Here is a 17,162-nt window from a genome sequence, read left to right on the forward strand (position 1 = left end):
GTATGGGGAGCGAACAGGGGAATGTATGTGGACACAGTATGAGTAGCGATGTGAAAAATGTATGTAGACAGAGTACGGGGAGTGAGGGTGATGTGATGTGTGCAGACACAGTATGGGGAGTCAGGTGAGCAGGCAGTAAAGAAAGTGAGGGGGTAAATATATGAAGAGACAGTATAGTGAACAGGAGGGATGTGAGGGGAGACAGTATGGGGGGAGAAAAGTGAGTGGGCACAGAATAGAAACTGAGTAGTGGGTTCGTAGCATGGGGGGGACAGTGTAAGGGCACAGCCAGGAGGGGACAGTAAACCAAGGAGGGGGGAGTGTAATGAGAGAGTACAGCATAGAGACTGAGCCCTATAGGGGGACACAGTGTGAGAGGACAATGTGAAGAGGGGGCCGGTATGGAAAGGAGAGTGAGAAGAGCACGTACCCTAAGAGGGACAGTGTGGGGGTCATATTTTGTGCAGACAATATAGTAAGGGGCAATTTTTTATTCAGAGCATTATAATGACACTTGTATCTTTAAGGGCGTCACGTGGAGATTTTCTGCAAAAGAGCGGAGAAGATTGAAGTCTGCAAAGACGAGCTGTGGATGAGAAAACTCATCATGGGGTCTGGACAAGATGAAGGAGAACGGCTCCACAGACGACGTCATCTATAAGGCTACTTTCACACTAGCGTTAACTGCAATACGTCGCAAATGCGTCGTTTTGCCGAAAAAACGCATCCTGCAAAAGTTCTTGCAGGATGCGTTTTTTGAGCATTGACTAACATTTGCGACGCATTGCCACACGTCGCAACCGTCGTGCAATCCCTAATAGGCATAGATAAAGCAGGAGACCAGTGGCCAGGCTGGGTGTTTTGATCCAACCTCCGTGTGCAATTATTCACATTTAGAAACTACAGAGCACAGAATGTAACCTCTCAATGTGTATATAGTTGATCTTCGCTCAGTAACAGGCCATAAATGTAATGCTTCTTTACCCAGGACATCTGACTGCAGGACAGAGTCACAACCCTGTGTCTCATATTGACTTTATAAGAGCGCTCGGCTTCCCTGCCTTCTGGCTGGGCAGTACTGAATGAATGATTCAGCCAACATTATAGCAATGCTTGCTCCTTTCCTAAGAAACCGAACACATTCGATACACAGCAGGAGTAGCTGTAACCTATGCAATGAGCCATAACCTATGGCATTTATGATCACACTGTTCTTGAGCACAGAGAGGATTTTTAATATATAACTTCCAACAGGGCCGTATTTAGAGTTTATGCTGCCCTAGGTACTTTTAGTTCTGCCTCCTCCATTGGTGAGTATGACACTATCGGCGGTGACTTTGGCAAAAATCGCTGATGTGAAAGTAGCCTTTTGCAGCAGATCCGGCAGTTTTTCCGCATCTGCCACGTAACGGATCACTTACGGCAACAGTGCGTTCACTACCTGTCCCTGCACCTTGCTAGCTCATCCTTAAACATCCCTCTCTGACCTAAAACTACACTATAAAGCTTTAGAAAAACAATATTAACTGACATATTCCTACGATAATGAGGGCTCCAGGCTACGGCGTAGACTGGGACGGGCAGTCTCTGGGTCTCCAGTCTCTCGCTGTGCACACCCTCAGTCCCTGCCTCACTGCCTGTGCACAGATATCCCCCCACCGGACCCGGTAATCGCCGCTCGCAGTAGCATACCGGCAGAGGTGTATCTAGGGTTTCTGGCACCCGGCGCAAGAATTCAGTTTGGCACCCCCCCTTCCCAAGGACATATGCAATTTGCACACTTAGTCATGTACCCACGAGCCGCTCTCCTTAATACTCTCAATGTTCAGTGAAAAACTGAGAGAAGCAAGAAGAGAAGCTCGTTGTCAAAGGACCACAAGTATGAAAATCACATATGTGTGAAGTGTCCATGTGATGACTACTGGAATCTGCAGAGCTGAATCCTGACATCGCAGCTTCTGAATTCTCACAAATAATGCACTGCACACTTAGGATTCTCCCTTGCCAGTGGACAGTCAGCACAAGCATGTGATTTGTATACTTCTGACCACATTCCGACTAGACGTGCCCGGCCTCGCTCAGTTCACTTTCATTGAGTGAGGCCACACATGTCTAGTCAGCACGTGACTGCATGTATGTAAATCAACAGCACGAGAGAATCCTGACAGCGTGCAGTGCGTACTGTGAGAACTCAGAAGTCTGCAGTCACAAAGAATGACTGCAGACTCATTACAAACCTGGACATCCCCTTTAATGCTCCTAACATAAATAAAAACATGATAGTCAGTATCACAATGTTTTTCTATTGCGTTGAGCATGCCTGTATTTTTTTTTTCTTTTGACAGTCTGTCCAAAGGAAAAAAAAACTCAGTGCACATGATTTTCATCCGATATCCAGATCACGCTTGGTCATGCAAGTCAATGAGTCTGCAGAGAAAATCTGACTGCACTCGGATGACATCTGAGTACGGTCCGATTTTCAGACTGGCAGAATGGTGAATTTTTTTTCCTTGTCAGAGAACACTGATTAGCATGTGATTAGCATAATCTGACTGATTTTTCTCAGACGAGAGAAAATACAGTTGTTGACAGATGGGGTCATGTCTTCTGATCAGAGCACGGACCATGATGATAGACTGTGTGAATCCAGCCTAAGGGTACCGTCACACAGTACCATTTTGATCGCTACGACGGTACGATTCGTGACGTTCTAGCGATATCGTTACGATATCGCAGTGTCTGACACGCAGCAGCGATCAGGGATCCTGCTGAGAATCGTACGTCGTAGCAGATCGTTTGGAACTTTCTTTCATCGCTTGATCACCCGCTGACATCGCTGGATCGTTGTGTGTGACAGCGATCCAGCGATGTGTTCGCTTGTAACCAGGGTAAACATCGGGTAACTAAGCGCAGGGCCGCGCTTAGTAACCCGATGTTTACCCTGGTTACAAGCGTAAACGTAAAAAAAACAAACAGTACATACTTACATTCCGGAGTCTGTTCTCCGGCGTCTCAGCTTCTCTCCACTGTGTGAGCGCCGGCCGGAAAGCGAGCACAGCGGTGACGTCTGACGTCACCGCTCTGCTTTTCGGCTATGGCGCTTACACAGTGGAGAGAAGCAGAACGCCGGGGACAGACACCGGAATGTAAGTATGTACTGTTTGGTTTTTTTACGTTTACGCTGGTAACCAGGGTAAACATCGGGTTACTAAGCGCGGCCCTGCACTTAGTTACCCGATGTTTACCCTGGTTACCCGGGGACTTCGGCATCGCTCCAGCGCCGTGATTGCAACGTGTGACCGCAGTCTACGACGCTGGAGCGATAATCATACGATCGCTGCGACGTCACGGATCGTGCCGTCGTAGCGATTAAAATGGTACTGTGTGACGGTACCCTAAGGCTGGCCAATTTCACATGTCCTGATATTTTCGGTACTGGAAAAACAATATTGGAGATATCCATGTCCATGTGTCAAATACTTGCGGCACATGTGTGGCAATGGTGTGCCTAATCAGTTCCACACGTAGCGGCGCCTGGGAAACAGCGGTACTGTTGGCACTATTCCCCGGCGCTGAAAACCGCTCTCATCATGCTTCCCTGCTCAGCTGGTGATCAGCGCAAGCAGGGGAGAATGTCGAGGGTTATATTCAACTGATAACAATGAGAGCAGGCGCCGGCTGATAGGTGTATTTATTCTCAGGCTGGTAAGGGACCATGGATATTGTCCCCCCCAGCCTAAAAAATAGCAGCCCGAAGCTGCCCAGGAAGGGCACATCTATTAGATGTGCCAATTCTGGCACTTCGCCTGACTCTTCCTACTTGCCCTGTAGCAGTGGTAAGTGGGGTAATATTTGTGAAGTTGATGTCACCTTTGTATTGTCTGGTGACCTCAAAGCCCACGATTTAGTAATGGAGGGGCTTCTATAAGACACCTATCCATTACTAATCCTATAGTTATATGGTAAATAAACACAGGAAGTATAAAGTATTTTATTTTAAATCAAAACAAAACACACATTTGCTGTATTTTAATAAAATTGGAAAAAACAGTTATACTCACACATAACACCCATTCCATTGTTTGGAATCCTGTAATAAAACAAAAATATAAAAAACAATATCCCTCACCTGTCCTCGACATTCTGTCCCACGCCGTAATCCATGTCTGGGGATAAATAGTTTTAAACCTGGACAGTGCCAAGATGCAACTGTCCAGGCTGAGAACCACTGATGAATGAGCTGCTGCGAGCATAGCATCAGTGATCAGCACTGACGTCATCGAGGTTACTGCGAGTCACTGAGGCTGCGTTCCCAGGCGGGCGGAACGCCGTTGACCTCAGCACCGTGAGAAAAAGCCACTGAGTTCACCACTGTTCAGCTCAGTAAGTTCACCGTGAGAAATCTGCGGTGAACTCAGTGACTCTTTCCACACTGTGCTGAGGTCACCGGAGTTCCGCCCGGCTGGGAACTCAGCCTCAGTGACCCGCAGTAACCTCGAAGAGGTCACCGCTGCTCACTGATGTTGTCCTCGCAGTAGCTCCTTCATCAGTGGTTCTCAGCCTGGACAGTCGCATCTTGGCCATCCAAGTCCAGGTTGAAAACTATTTATCCCCAAACGTGGATTACGGCATGGAACAGGTGAGGGTTACTGTTATTTATTTTTGCTTTGTTACAGGAGACGTTGGCTTCAAAGGAATGGGTTTTAGGGGAGTATAACTGTGTGTTATTTTTAGATAAAAATGAAAAAGTATGTTTTGTTTTCAAATAAAGAACTTTATTCTGGCTGTGTCTTTATTTACCATATAACTATAGGATTAGTAATGGATAGGTGTCTTATAGACGTCTCTCCATTACTAAGCTGTGGCCTTGATGTCACCTTTGTAATGTCAGGTGACATCAACCCCACAAATATTACCTCAGTTGCTGCTGCTACAGGGCAAGTGGGAAGAGCTAGGCAAAGCACCAGAATTGGTGCATCTAATAGATGCGCCTTCTCTGGGCAGCTGGGGGCTGCTATTTTTAGGCTGGGGGTGTCAATATCTATGGCCCCGTACCAGCCTGAGAATACCAGCCATCAGCTGTCTGCCTCAGCAAGGCTGGTTGTCAAAAATTGGGATGATTTCACAAGGTTTTGTTTTTTTTTGTTTTTTTTTTAAATTTATATAATTAAAAAAAAATTAATAGGGACCTCTCCATTTTTGATAACCAGCCTTGCTAATGTTGACAGCTGAGGGTTGGGGCCCACAGTTTTGCCTGGCTGGCTATCAAAAATACAGGGGAACCCATGCCGTTTGTTTTTTTATTTCTTTATAGTGCAGGCAGTGGCTGATGAATAACCCCATCAACCACCGCCTGCTCTCACTGTTATTATTGGCAGCAGGTGTAGGCTGATGGGAGCAATCGTCCCATCAGCCTCTGCCTGCTCTCGCTGTTATCAGTTGAATATAACTCTCAACATTCTCCCCTGCTGATCGCCGGCACAGCAGAGAAGAATCATGAGAGCGGTCTTCGGCACCTGGTGCCAGGGAACAGCGTTGACTGTACCGATGCTTCCCAGGCGCCAGTAAGTGTCACACTGATGACACATGGATGTCATCCGTGTGCACGTGGGCGGCCTGGTTTGCGTCCCAGGCGGCTGTTAAATGGACAAGTCAGAGTATTTTGCCGACGGACACACACGGTCCGTGGAAACACACTGATATGGGCAAAGACCCATTCTCTTGAGTTGGTCTACATGTGTAAGTATCTCCAGTACTTATCTCCTACAGCCTTCATGCTGGTACTTGGTAACGGCGGCCTGCCTGGGAAACTCATTAGAAGCACTACTCTCATTCTCTGTAACTGGGACTATAAACACAACATTTAATTTCCCCTTTCCAGTCCCAATATTTTACACTTAAACAAAAACTTTAAAAAAAAAAACTAAACTGGCCAACATAATAAGCAGCGATATTAGCACAAAATATATAAAATGTGAGCAGAATTACAGTCCATGGGGAAACTGAGAATACAATAATAACAGATACAAAATAGATTTAATTTCTTACTTCAGGTTGTGAATCTGATATTGCTAATTACAAGTGGGCCAGCATTGTCGCCTGGCATCTGTCCAGTTAAATGTGCTGCTCGCTGTGCAACTCAGTCTCTTGTGCTGGAAATCGGATACATGAGAAGAAAACCTAGTGACTTGGGCTGAGGATGGCACACAACATGGCAGCTGCTCACAGGTTAGAACAAGAAATCTGGCATCCAGTGTTTGTGATAAATAGGAATACTTCACACTCGCACTACATACTCACTCACACACTTCTCTATACAAAGTATCGTTCTGGAATGTCTTACTACCACTAACACCTTTCACCCCTACACAAACCAATACTCATCCTCACCCACGCCAGCATGGCAGCTGGGAAGGTGATATCCCCACAGTCTCCCAGGGGCAGGAGTCTCTTGTGTGGGAACAGTGGGTCCTGTGGCTGCAGCCGGCCAGCTCTCTCGGGCTGGTTTGTCCATATTTTGACAGCTTCAGTTCCTCTCAGCTTGTGTTCTTGATTTTTGCCTGTTACGGGTAGGTGGGCATTGTGCTGGTAATGGGAGCATGGTAGGGGCTGATGTCAGTTTTTCCAGCATTTCACGGGGTAGAACACTTAGTCTTATTTTGCCACGTGAACGTCGGAAGCCATTCTCTGTCCCCAGACATGTATAGAGGCCTGCGTCATTTATCTGGACGGAGCGTAGAATGGCGCCTCCTTCCATATAGTGAAGACGAACCTGGTGAGTAAACACAGTAGAAGGGGGATGGGATCCAAAATCAGTCGCCATTGAAATCCACAGGCAGACACTATACAGCAATGTGCAACTGAATCTACATACAAAGAATCGGAGGGGATAATGGTGTATCAGGGAGGCAGCAAACCACCACAGCAATGGTCTGAACCACAAAACTGTCCTGGGAGTGGGAAGGTGTGAAGAACAAAACTAGAAGTGTTCAAACCAAGCACAGGTGCTCAGTGTAACTTCCCACCTACTTATTTTCCATCTATTTCCACCCTCCACCTTAAGTGACTGCTCTGGCTTATAAGAAGTCAAAGAAGAGCAAAGATAAATGGAAAACAAGTCGATGGGAAGATGCACTGAACTGCTGGGCCACACCGATGCACCAAGGTGCCTAGGCTTGGTTTGAACAGTCGTCCTGTGGTGACTGACTCCCTTTAAATATTAGTATGTATACTATTTGGCAAATAAAGCAATCACTGAGCACAACCAGGTTCAGCGTGATTTATATCGGGGATCTCAAATACACAAAGGGACAAAATTAAAAACTTGGACAAAGCCGAGGGCCAACCTTGATGTTTATTTAAAAAAATGTCTACAATAAAGGAAGTTTTTCCTTATCAAATATAACTATGAACCTTTTAATATGGAAACAAACGTAAATGGGTTGTCCCATGAACAGAGTACATTTTAATTAATAGATTTTAGAATCAAATAAACAATCACAAATGGGGAATCCTGTAATAATGTGTTATGTAAGAGCAGTAAAAAAGCATATGGCTCAGTGGCCTAATTTAAATATGTAATACAGAATAAAAACCTTGAATAATACAGATAATGACGTATGATGCCAAGAAAACTGTCCACCAGACACAGTAAGACACCCCCACAGTGAATTTCTCCACAGTCATTCAGCTTTTCCAACCTAATTTTCCCTACCTCTGCTCCTTGCATTCACTTGGTATGTTTTTCAACTAGTCACTGCTATACCCCCAATGTTATTTATGACCTCCTTGTTTACTCTACCTTGAATATGCTGCATCCATCTCAGTCTTAATTATCTGACAAAGACCAGTTCAGACCACTCTTCTTTTTTTTTTTAGCAAATGTCTTGCAGACGTATTGTTTGCAATATATTAGTCTGCCCTGTGCACCATACAAGTGTGCAGCTATGAATTATACCAGAATGAACTGAAGTTCCTCCTAAGAACTTTTCCTCAACATAACAATCCTCTGTCTCCAAACACAGACAGCTCCCTCATGCCCTTTCCTGCTCCCACCAACTAACGCTTTCTCTGCTCCTCCTCACTGTCTGTGATATCTCTCCAAATACTGGTCCTCTGCACCGCATCCCCGCAGTCACTTTTACCTCCCATCCATGCTCTATCACAACTTTCCGGAACCTCTCTAAGCTAATATCCATGCGCCCAGCCCCCTCTTCCCCAGTCACACTAACAGGAGCTCTATGGAACGCTTGCTCTGTCTGCAACAAACTTTCCTACATCCATAATCTTTTTTTTTTAACTAACAAACTTGCTTTCCTTGACATCAATGAAACCTCACTCACACCCTCTGACCGCCTCTCCAGCTGCACTTTCTTATGGTGGTTTCCTTTCCATCTTTCTCACACCCCTCACCCCAGTAGCAAGCATGGCGGAGGAGTTGGTTTTCTCCTATCAGACAACTCCTTTACCCCAATTGCACTGCCACCCTCCCTACCCTCTACTCTTTTCAGGTGCACTCTGCACATCTACTCTTCCTCCAACCAGCTATCTTTTACTGCCTCCCAGAGCCAGCCACCACTTTCTTCGATCACTTCACTACCTGATTACTTCATTTCCTCTCTGCAGACATCCCTACTTACATCATGGGTGACATCAACATCCGCACTGACACTTCCCTCTCAGCTGTCTCTAAGCTTCTCTCTCTCACTTGCTCCTTCGGCCTCGCTCGATGGTCTTCTGCAGCCACTCACAAAGATGGCCACACACTGGACCTCATCTTCACTTGACTCTGCTCCCTTTCTAACCCTTTTAACTCACCTCTCCCTCTTTCTGACCACAACCTACTTACATTCTCTTCCCTCTCCTCTCCGAGTCCACAATCCCCACTCCACAAACTTGCACACCCTCGAACAAACACCTTGATCCACACTCACTCTCTGAATTCGTTCTCTCTCTTACAGACGTAAGTTCCTTATACAATGAAGATGCTGCTGTTACTTTATATAACACCAAAATAGCTGCAACTCTCGAATTGGTAGCCCTTCTCACACATACCAAAGCTTGCAAAATCAACAGGCAACCCTGGCACACCAGCCTGACCAAAGAGCCAAGTCGGGCATCCAGGGTTGCTGAGCGGAGATGGAAAAGATCCCACTCCAATGAGCACTTCATCACATTCAAAGAGTCCCTCACGAATTTCAAGACCACAGTCACTGCGGCAAAACAAACCTACTTCTCATCTCATATATCCTCCCCGTCTCACAAACTTAAAAAGCTATTCAACACTTTAAATTTTCTCCATCCCCCAGCCCCTCATGCCTCTCCATTTATCTCAGCTGAAGACTTTGCATCATTCTTCTAGCAAAAGATTGATATCGGAGAAAGCTTTCACCTACTACTCCCAAAGCCCTTCCTCATAACTACTCAGCCCTTCTCCAAAACCACCTTCTCCATTACAGAAGATCAACTTTCCACTCAACTCTCAAGATCACATCTCACCACCTGTGCACTTGACACGATCCCTTCCCACCTCATCCCAAACCTCACCACAGTCTTCATCCCAACGCTAACCCATCCCTTCAACCTGTCACTAACAGCTGGTGTTTTCCCCCTCATGCTTCAAACATGCCTCAATCCCACACATCATCAGAAAGCCCTCCGTTGACTCATCCTCTGTGTCTAACTATCACCCCATATCACTTCTCCCCTATGCCTCAAAACTACTGGAACAACACGTCCATCTTGAACTGTCCTCCCACCTCTCCTCCTACTCCTTTTTTGACCGCTTACAATCTGGCTTCCAACTGCATCACTCCACTGAAACTTCCCTAACTGAAGTCACCAATGACCTACTAACTGCCAATGCCATGCAACACTACTCTGTCTTCCTCCTCTGGACCTGTAATCTGCTTTTGACACAGTGGACCATTCCTTATTACTACAGATTCTATCATCTCTTGGCATGACAGTCTCGGCCCTATCTTAGATCTCATCATACCTAACAGGCTGGACATACAGCGTCTTCCACTCACACACCACCTCCTCAACTTGCCCCCTATCTGTTGGTATCCTCCAAGGATCAGTTCTGGGACCCCTGCTCTCTTCCATCTTGGACAGCTCATAGTGTCCCACAACTTGCAGTATCACCTCTATGCTAATAACACACAAATCTACCTCTCTGAACCTGATATCCCCGCCCTACTAACCAGAATCACACAATGTCTGTCTGTTATTTCATCTTTCTTCTCTGCTAGATTTGTAAAACTTAATATGGACAAAACAGAGTTCATCATCTTTCTCCCATCTCACTCAACCCCCCGAACAGATCTACCCATTAAAGTAAATGGCTGCTCACTCTCCCCAGTACCACAAGCTTGCTGTCTCTGGGTAACCCTGTAATCTGATCTCTCCTTCAAGCCACATATTCAAGCCCTTTCCACTTCCCGCTGACTACAACTAAAAAATATTTTAAAGATCTGTATATTCCTCAAACAAGAATCTGCAAAAAACCTTTTCCATGCACCAATGATCTCCCGCCTCGACTACTGCAATCTCCTGTTTCTCTATCACTTCACTGGGGAACACAGGAAACCATGGGTGTATGCTTCTGCCACTAGGAGGCTGACAGTATGCAAATAAAAAAGTTAGCTCCTCCTCCACAGTGTACACCCCACCGACCAGGGCCAAGCTGGTCAATTTTAGCTTAGTGTCAGTAGGATGTGGACATGGGTCTTTTACCAGACGCATATCTACCTCAGTGTTCGTCGTTTCTTTTCAGTTGGATCTTCTTACTCTGAAGAGATACAGTGTGAACTGACACAACTGTACACCCACGTAGAGACCGAGTACGGCGTGTACTGCCACCCCGTATCCTCATATGTCTAGCCAGTAGGACCTCAACCCCTAACACATGAAGAGTGTTTAGGTGATACAAACATTGGTCCTGGCCCCCGTCTCCTGCCCACTAGAGCCTGTCCGTTCTAGGAGGCATGGACATCCCACGAGGCTCGGACGTCTAAGGATATTCCTTACTACATTAGGAACGTAGAGCCCCTCTCCTGATGCCAGTGTTGCACTGCTCTAGGCATAGAGGTGAGCTGCTCCTACCCTTTCACTACCGCAGTGTTTGGGATCGATTTCCTAATGAGAAAAGACTGTATCCTCCAGCAGTGTCTCCTATGGCTCAGTGGACAAAAAAGCCGACCACAAAATGCAGGCTCAAGGGTTTGAACCCAGGAGACAGAGAATAGAGTATGGTCTCCCTCTGATCCCAAGCTGACTGTTCTGCCTTCAGGTGAGATGATAGGACAGGACATACTTCAGGACAGACTCCATAGTGCAGTTTACTACACAGCCACATTTGAGACTGTTATTCTGCCTAATACCGTTAGGTAACCAGACCTGGACCGCAACACAGAATCGGCTCTCTCCTATACCCTTTCTCAAGGGTTCTCACCACGGTGAGTCAGTCGCAGGATACTGAGAGCCGATTGCAGCACACCCTCCAGGTACAGTACGGTAGATTGAAGCCGTCGTCTTTTCAGTGCATTAGACGTGTCCTGCCGTGTTTCGTTCCATATTCAGGTAAGTCAGAAGCACTCTCCATCACGTTCCTCACGTTCTATTGCAGCAGTACTCTATCCGCTATCCAGGATTTAGAGGCTGGTTATTCAGGCCTACCACTAACTATCCAGTAGGTCAGGTTACAGTTCTGTCCTCAGGCTGTCTTCTCTATTCAGTACGTTACACCTACCATACATGATTTACCAATTGCAGTTTATAAGTTTCGGCTATCTCTTTCTCAGTCAGATCCTATACAGTGCCTACACGTAGTATTCAACCCCCTGCAGATTTAGCAGGTTTACACATTTGGAATTAACTTGGCATTGTGACATTTGGACTGTAGATCAGCCTGGAAGTGTGAAATGCACTGCAGCAAAAAAGAATGTTATTTCTTTGTTTATTTTTTTTTTAAATTGTGAAAAGTCTTTTCAGAGGGTCATTTATTATTCAACCCCTCAACCCACCAGAATTCTGTTTGGTTCCCCTAAAGTATTAAGAAGTAGTTCAGGCACAAAGAACAATGAGCTTCACATGTTTGGATTAATTATCTCTTTTTCCAGCCTTTTCTGACTATTTAAAACCCTCCCCAAACTTGTGAACAGCACTCATACATGGCCAACATGGGAAAGACAAAGGAGCATTCCAAGGCCATCAGAGACAAGATCGTGGAGGGTCACAAGGCTGGCAAGGGGTACAAAACCCTTTCCAAGGAGTTGGCCCTACCTGTCTCCACTGTTGGGAGCATTATCCGGAAGTGGAAGGCTTATGGAACTACTGTTAGCCTTCCATGGCCTGGACAGCCTTTGAAAGTTTCCTCCCGTGCCGAGGCCAGGCTTGTCCGAAGAGTCAAGGCTAACCCAAGGACAACAAGGAAGGAGCTCCGGGAAGATCTCATGGCAGTGGGGACATTGGTTTCAGTCAATACCATAAGTAACGTACTCCACCGCAATGGTCTCCGTTCCAGACGAGCCCGTAAGGTACCTTTACTTTCAAAGCGTCATGTCAAGGCTTGTCTACAGTTTGCTCATGATCACTTGGAGGACTCTGAGACTGGTTCAAGGTTCTCTGGTCTGATGAGACCAAGATCGAGATCTTTGGTGCCAACCACACACGTGACGTTTGGAGACTGGATGGCACTGCATACGACCCCAAGAATACCATCCCTACAGTCAAGCATGGTGGTGGCAGCATCATGCTGTGGGGCTGTTTCTCAGCCAAGGGGCCTGGCCATCTGGTCCACATCCATGGGAAGATGGATAGCACGGCCTACCTGGAGATTTTGGCCAAGAACCTCCGCTCCTCCATCAAGGATCTTAAGATGGGTCGTCATTTCATCTTCCAACAAGACAACGACCCAAAGCACACAGCCAAGAAAACCAAGGCCTGGTTCAAGAGGCAAAAAATCAAGGTGTTGCAGTGGCCTAGTCAGTCTCCTGACCTTAACCCAATTGAAAACTTGTGGAAGGAGCTCAAGATTAAAGTCCACATGAGACACCCAAAGAACCTAGATAACTTGGAGAAGATCTGCATGGAGGAGTGGGCCAAGATAACTCCAGAGACCTGTGCCGGCCTGATCAGGTCTTATAAAAGACGATTATTAGCTGTAATTGCAAACAAAGGTTATTCCACAAAATATTAAACCTAGGGGTTGAATAATAATTGACCCACACTTTTATGTTTAAAATTTATAAAAATTTAACTGAGCAACAAAACATTTTGGTTTGTAAGATTTATGCATCTGTTAATAAATCCTGCTCTTGTTTGAAGTTTGAAGGCTCTAAGGGTACTGTCACACAGTCACACTTTGATCGCTACGACCGTACGATCCGTGACGTTCCAGCGATATCCATACGATATCGCAGTGTCTGACACGCAGCAGCGATCAGGGATCCTGCTGAGAATCGTACGTCGTAGCAGATCGTATGGAACTTTCTTTCGTCGCTGGATCTCCCGCTGACATCGCTGGATCGTTGTGTGTGACAGCGATCCAGCGATGTGTTCGCTTGTAACCAGGGTAAACATCGGGTAACTAAGCGCAGGGCCGCGCTTAGTAACCCGATGTTTACCCTGGTTACCAGCGTAAACGTAAAAAAAACAAACAGTACATACTCACATTCCGGTGTCTGTCCTCCGGCGTCTCAGCTTCTCTGCACTGTGAGCGCCGGCCAGCCAGAAAGCGAGCACAGCGGTGACGTCTGACGTCACCGCTCTGCTTTCCGGCCGCTGTGCTTACACAGTGCAGAGAAGCTGAGACGCCGGAGGACAGACACCGGAATGTGAGTATGTACGGTTTTTTTTTTTTACGTTTACGCTGGTAACCAGGGTAAACATCGGGTTACTAAGCGCGGCCCTGCGCTTAGTAACCCGATGTTTACCCTGGTTACCCGGGGACTTCGGCATCGCTCCAGCGCCGTGATTGCAACATGTGACCGCAGTCTACGACGCTGGAGCGATAATCATACGATCGCTGCAACGTCACGGATCGTGCCGTCGTAGCGATCAAAATGGCACTGTGTGACGGTACCCTAACTTATTTGCATCTTATTAAACCTGCTAAATCTGCAGGGGGTTGAATACTACTTGTAGGCATTGTATATACCATGACTCATACCATGACTCTAATGACTGGTCACTGTACGATCCTAGAGGACTTTGAGCTTTCTCAACACCAGAGCTCCCTATCTGTTTGTCAGTACTTGCCCCACTTCTTACAGACACCGGATAAAGCCTTGAGCACAAGAATCTAACAAGTCCTGGATTTGGTTTCCAAAAGTTGCAGGAACAAATTCCCCCCTCTGAGAGGGACTGGATCTTACTCAGCACAAGCATCGACCAGTATACGAAGGCTGCTCTAGGCCTGAATCCGATGAGGAGCATGGCAACAACAGTTTTTGCCCTTTGGAAAGAATCATATCCTCATCAGTATTTTGACAATTACTTTTTCACAGTTATCTTCGGTTGTGTTGTGACTCATACCTAGGTAAGCGGGTCCACACACGAGAATCCTCGCCCTGTTTGGTCCAGGACCGATAAGGTCGCCCAGGACGTCATAGTGATAGTTGTTTCTTTTGTCAGTCAAGTTTTCTTCTGGATACTATGTGCTCCTTCCCATTGCCAACTTTCCATGGATTTGGCTGGTCTCCTCCCACATGGGCGTGGCATACTTCAGTTCTTCAGGGACTTTTCCTTCTAATTTCTCCCTGTTCGGAGTAGGACGGTATCCATCTTTTTGTTCGGGCTCAACTGCTCATTTACTATTGTGCCTTTCAATGTCCATCTTGACAACTATTTCCATAGTTCCTTATGACCATCCTCATCCCAGTACGCTTGAGTTTAGCTTCCTGATTGATCCGAGTCTGTGGAGTTGTCCATGACAGTCTACGTTATACCTACTTAGAAAGAGAACCATCTGAAGAGACAACTCCTTGTCTGTTTATGAGCCGCTTGTTGATGAAACAGAACCCGTATCGTGCGGAAGAGATCCTGAGTATTTCACGAACTTTCCCTCAGTATGAATCAGTGTTTTGCTCTCCTGTATGTTCACAGTAGCCTACTTTCAAGTTTTTTCCTTGTTATTTCAATGGAACTGTCCCTGTCCTTTTTACGGCCTGCTAGTAAAACCACAGCATCCAAACTCCGGCTCCTCCAGTCAATGCGTAAATACGATCTATGCAGGGAATTCCCCTTTTATATGCCCCTTTCTCTCCTCCCGAGGTAGGTTCTGGAGCCTAGTTGTCACTTAACCTCCTTGAGGCTGCTTCTCTGTTTTCCTTTCAGGGAAACCAGTTTCTATTTTCATTGGCTTGTTTTTTCCTGTGGGGAGTGCGCGCTTCCTTGATCCTAGCAGCTTCCCGGGTGTCTTTAGAATAGCCCGCCTCTGGTGTTGGTCATTTTCCTGCGTTCCTTGTCTTTCTAGCAATTTTCTCGGATTCCTTAGTAACTGGACAAGGACATCTCAGCGTTCCTTCTGTCAAGAACAGTTTATTTGGACACTCAGATTCCCTGTTTGCGTTTGGACAGTCATCCTTTGTCTTCCCTACTTCTCTCGGCTTCTGGACGAGCAGCATCCAGCAACATTCTTACTCGGGTTCCTAATAGCAGCTCTCTAAGCTGTTGTTCTCTGTTATATTTTTGCCTTTCCTCTGCCTTCCTAGCGTTTTTCGCCTGGGTAGTAGGGTCTTCTCTATATTACAGAGGCCAGTCTCTGTCCTGCGATTTTCACCTCTGCTCGTGTTTTTGACTAGTTCTTGTAGTCTTCCCACCCCTGGGTACTGCTTTGGGACATCCCATGGTTTCCTGTGTCCCCCAATGAAGCGATAGAGAAAAGTAGATTTTGGGTTCTTAATGTAAAATCTCTTTCTCGGAGGCTTCATTGGGGGACACAGCACCCACCCTTTTTTTCTAATGATTTTATTTAGGCTGCTTCTCCTGCTGCTTTGACACTAACTGAACAGCTTGGCCCCAGTCAGTGGGGTGTACACTGCGGAGAAGGAGCTTTTTTATTTCCATAGTGTCAGCTTCCTAGTAGCAGCAGCATACACCCATGGTTTCCTGTGTCCCCCAATGAAGGCTCAGAGAAAGAGATTTTACAGTAAGAACCCCAAATCTATTTTTTGAGGCCTCCCTTCAAACACTCTCGCTCCCCTCCAATCTATCCAAACTCTGCTGCCTGACTAATCCACCTGTCCCCACCAGTATTCCCTGGCCTCTCCCCTCAGTCAATCCCTCCACTGGCTCCCCATTACCCAAAGACTCCAGTTCAAAATTCTAACCATGGCATACAAAGTCATTCACAACCTGTCTCCTCCATATATCTGCAACCTAGGCTCCCGGTACTTTCCTGCACGCAACGTCCGATCCTCACAAGATTTCCTTCTCTACTCCCCTCTTCCCATAATTGCATACACGATTTCTCCTGCGCATCCCCCCACTCTGGAACTCTCTACCCCAACATATCAGACTCTCGCCTACCATGGAAACCTTCAAAAGGAACCTGAAGACCTACCTCTGTAGACAAGCCTACAAGCCGCAGTAACCCTCGTTCCACCAAACCGCTGCACGACCAGCTCTACCCTCACCTACTGTATCCTCACCCGTCCCTTGTAGATTGTGAGCCCTCAGGGGCAAGGTCCTCTCTCTCATCCTACACTAGTTATGACTTCTTTTGTTTAAGATTATTGTTCTTGTTTTTATTATGTATACCCCTTCTTCACATGTAAAGCGCCATGGAATAAATGGCGCTATAATAATACACTCCATGCACATTGTATGATGACCCTACTGTAACCCCCCTTCCCCCGGGAAAGAATGGTAACCCCCAAGACCGTATGATTCCTCAACTGTGATCCTCACACAATCCTCCATACAGTATAATGTCCTGCATACAATATAATGGCCCTGCATTTAAAAAAAATATATGTAATACTCGCCTCTCCTTGTTCCCTCGCTCCTCCGGTCTGAGCAGTGAGCAGTCTAAACCCCTGCACTGCTCGGCACAGGAGGTGTGTGGTATCATTGCGCCTGCTGTGCTGAGACATCAGATGCAGAGGGAGAATAATGGAGGAGGGTGCGTCAGCTGACTGCTCCCTCTTTCATCATTG

General features: G+C 46.5%; 1 protein-coding gene across 2 annotated transcripts in view; it reads right to left on the reverse strand.

Moving 5' to 3' along the window:
• Positions 1-5,843: 5,843 nt before the first annotated feature.
• LOC143805059 (semaphorin-3F-like) overlaps positions 5,844-17,162 on the reverse strand; it is a 196,618-nt gene continuing 185,299 nt past the window's right edge. For both annotated transcript variants that reach the window (XM_077283859.1, XM_077283860.1), the window contains one exon: positions 5,844-6,772. In XM_077283859.1, coding sequence (XP_077139974.1) covers positions 6,527-6,772 — 246 coding nt within the window. In that variant the 3' untranslated portion in view covers positions 5,844-6,526. The remainder of the gene's footprint in view (positions 6,773-17,162) is intronic.

Source organism: Ranitomeya variabilis, chromosome 2 (assembly GCF_051348905.1).
Source record: "Ranitomeya variabilis isolate aRanVar5 chromosome 2, aRanVar5.hap1, whole genome shotgun sequence".
Taxonomy (NCBI): domain Eukaryota; kingdom Metazoa; phylum Chordata; class Amphibia; order Anura; family Dendrobatidae; genus Ranitomeya; species Ranitomeya variabilis.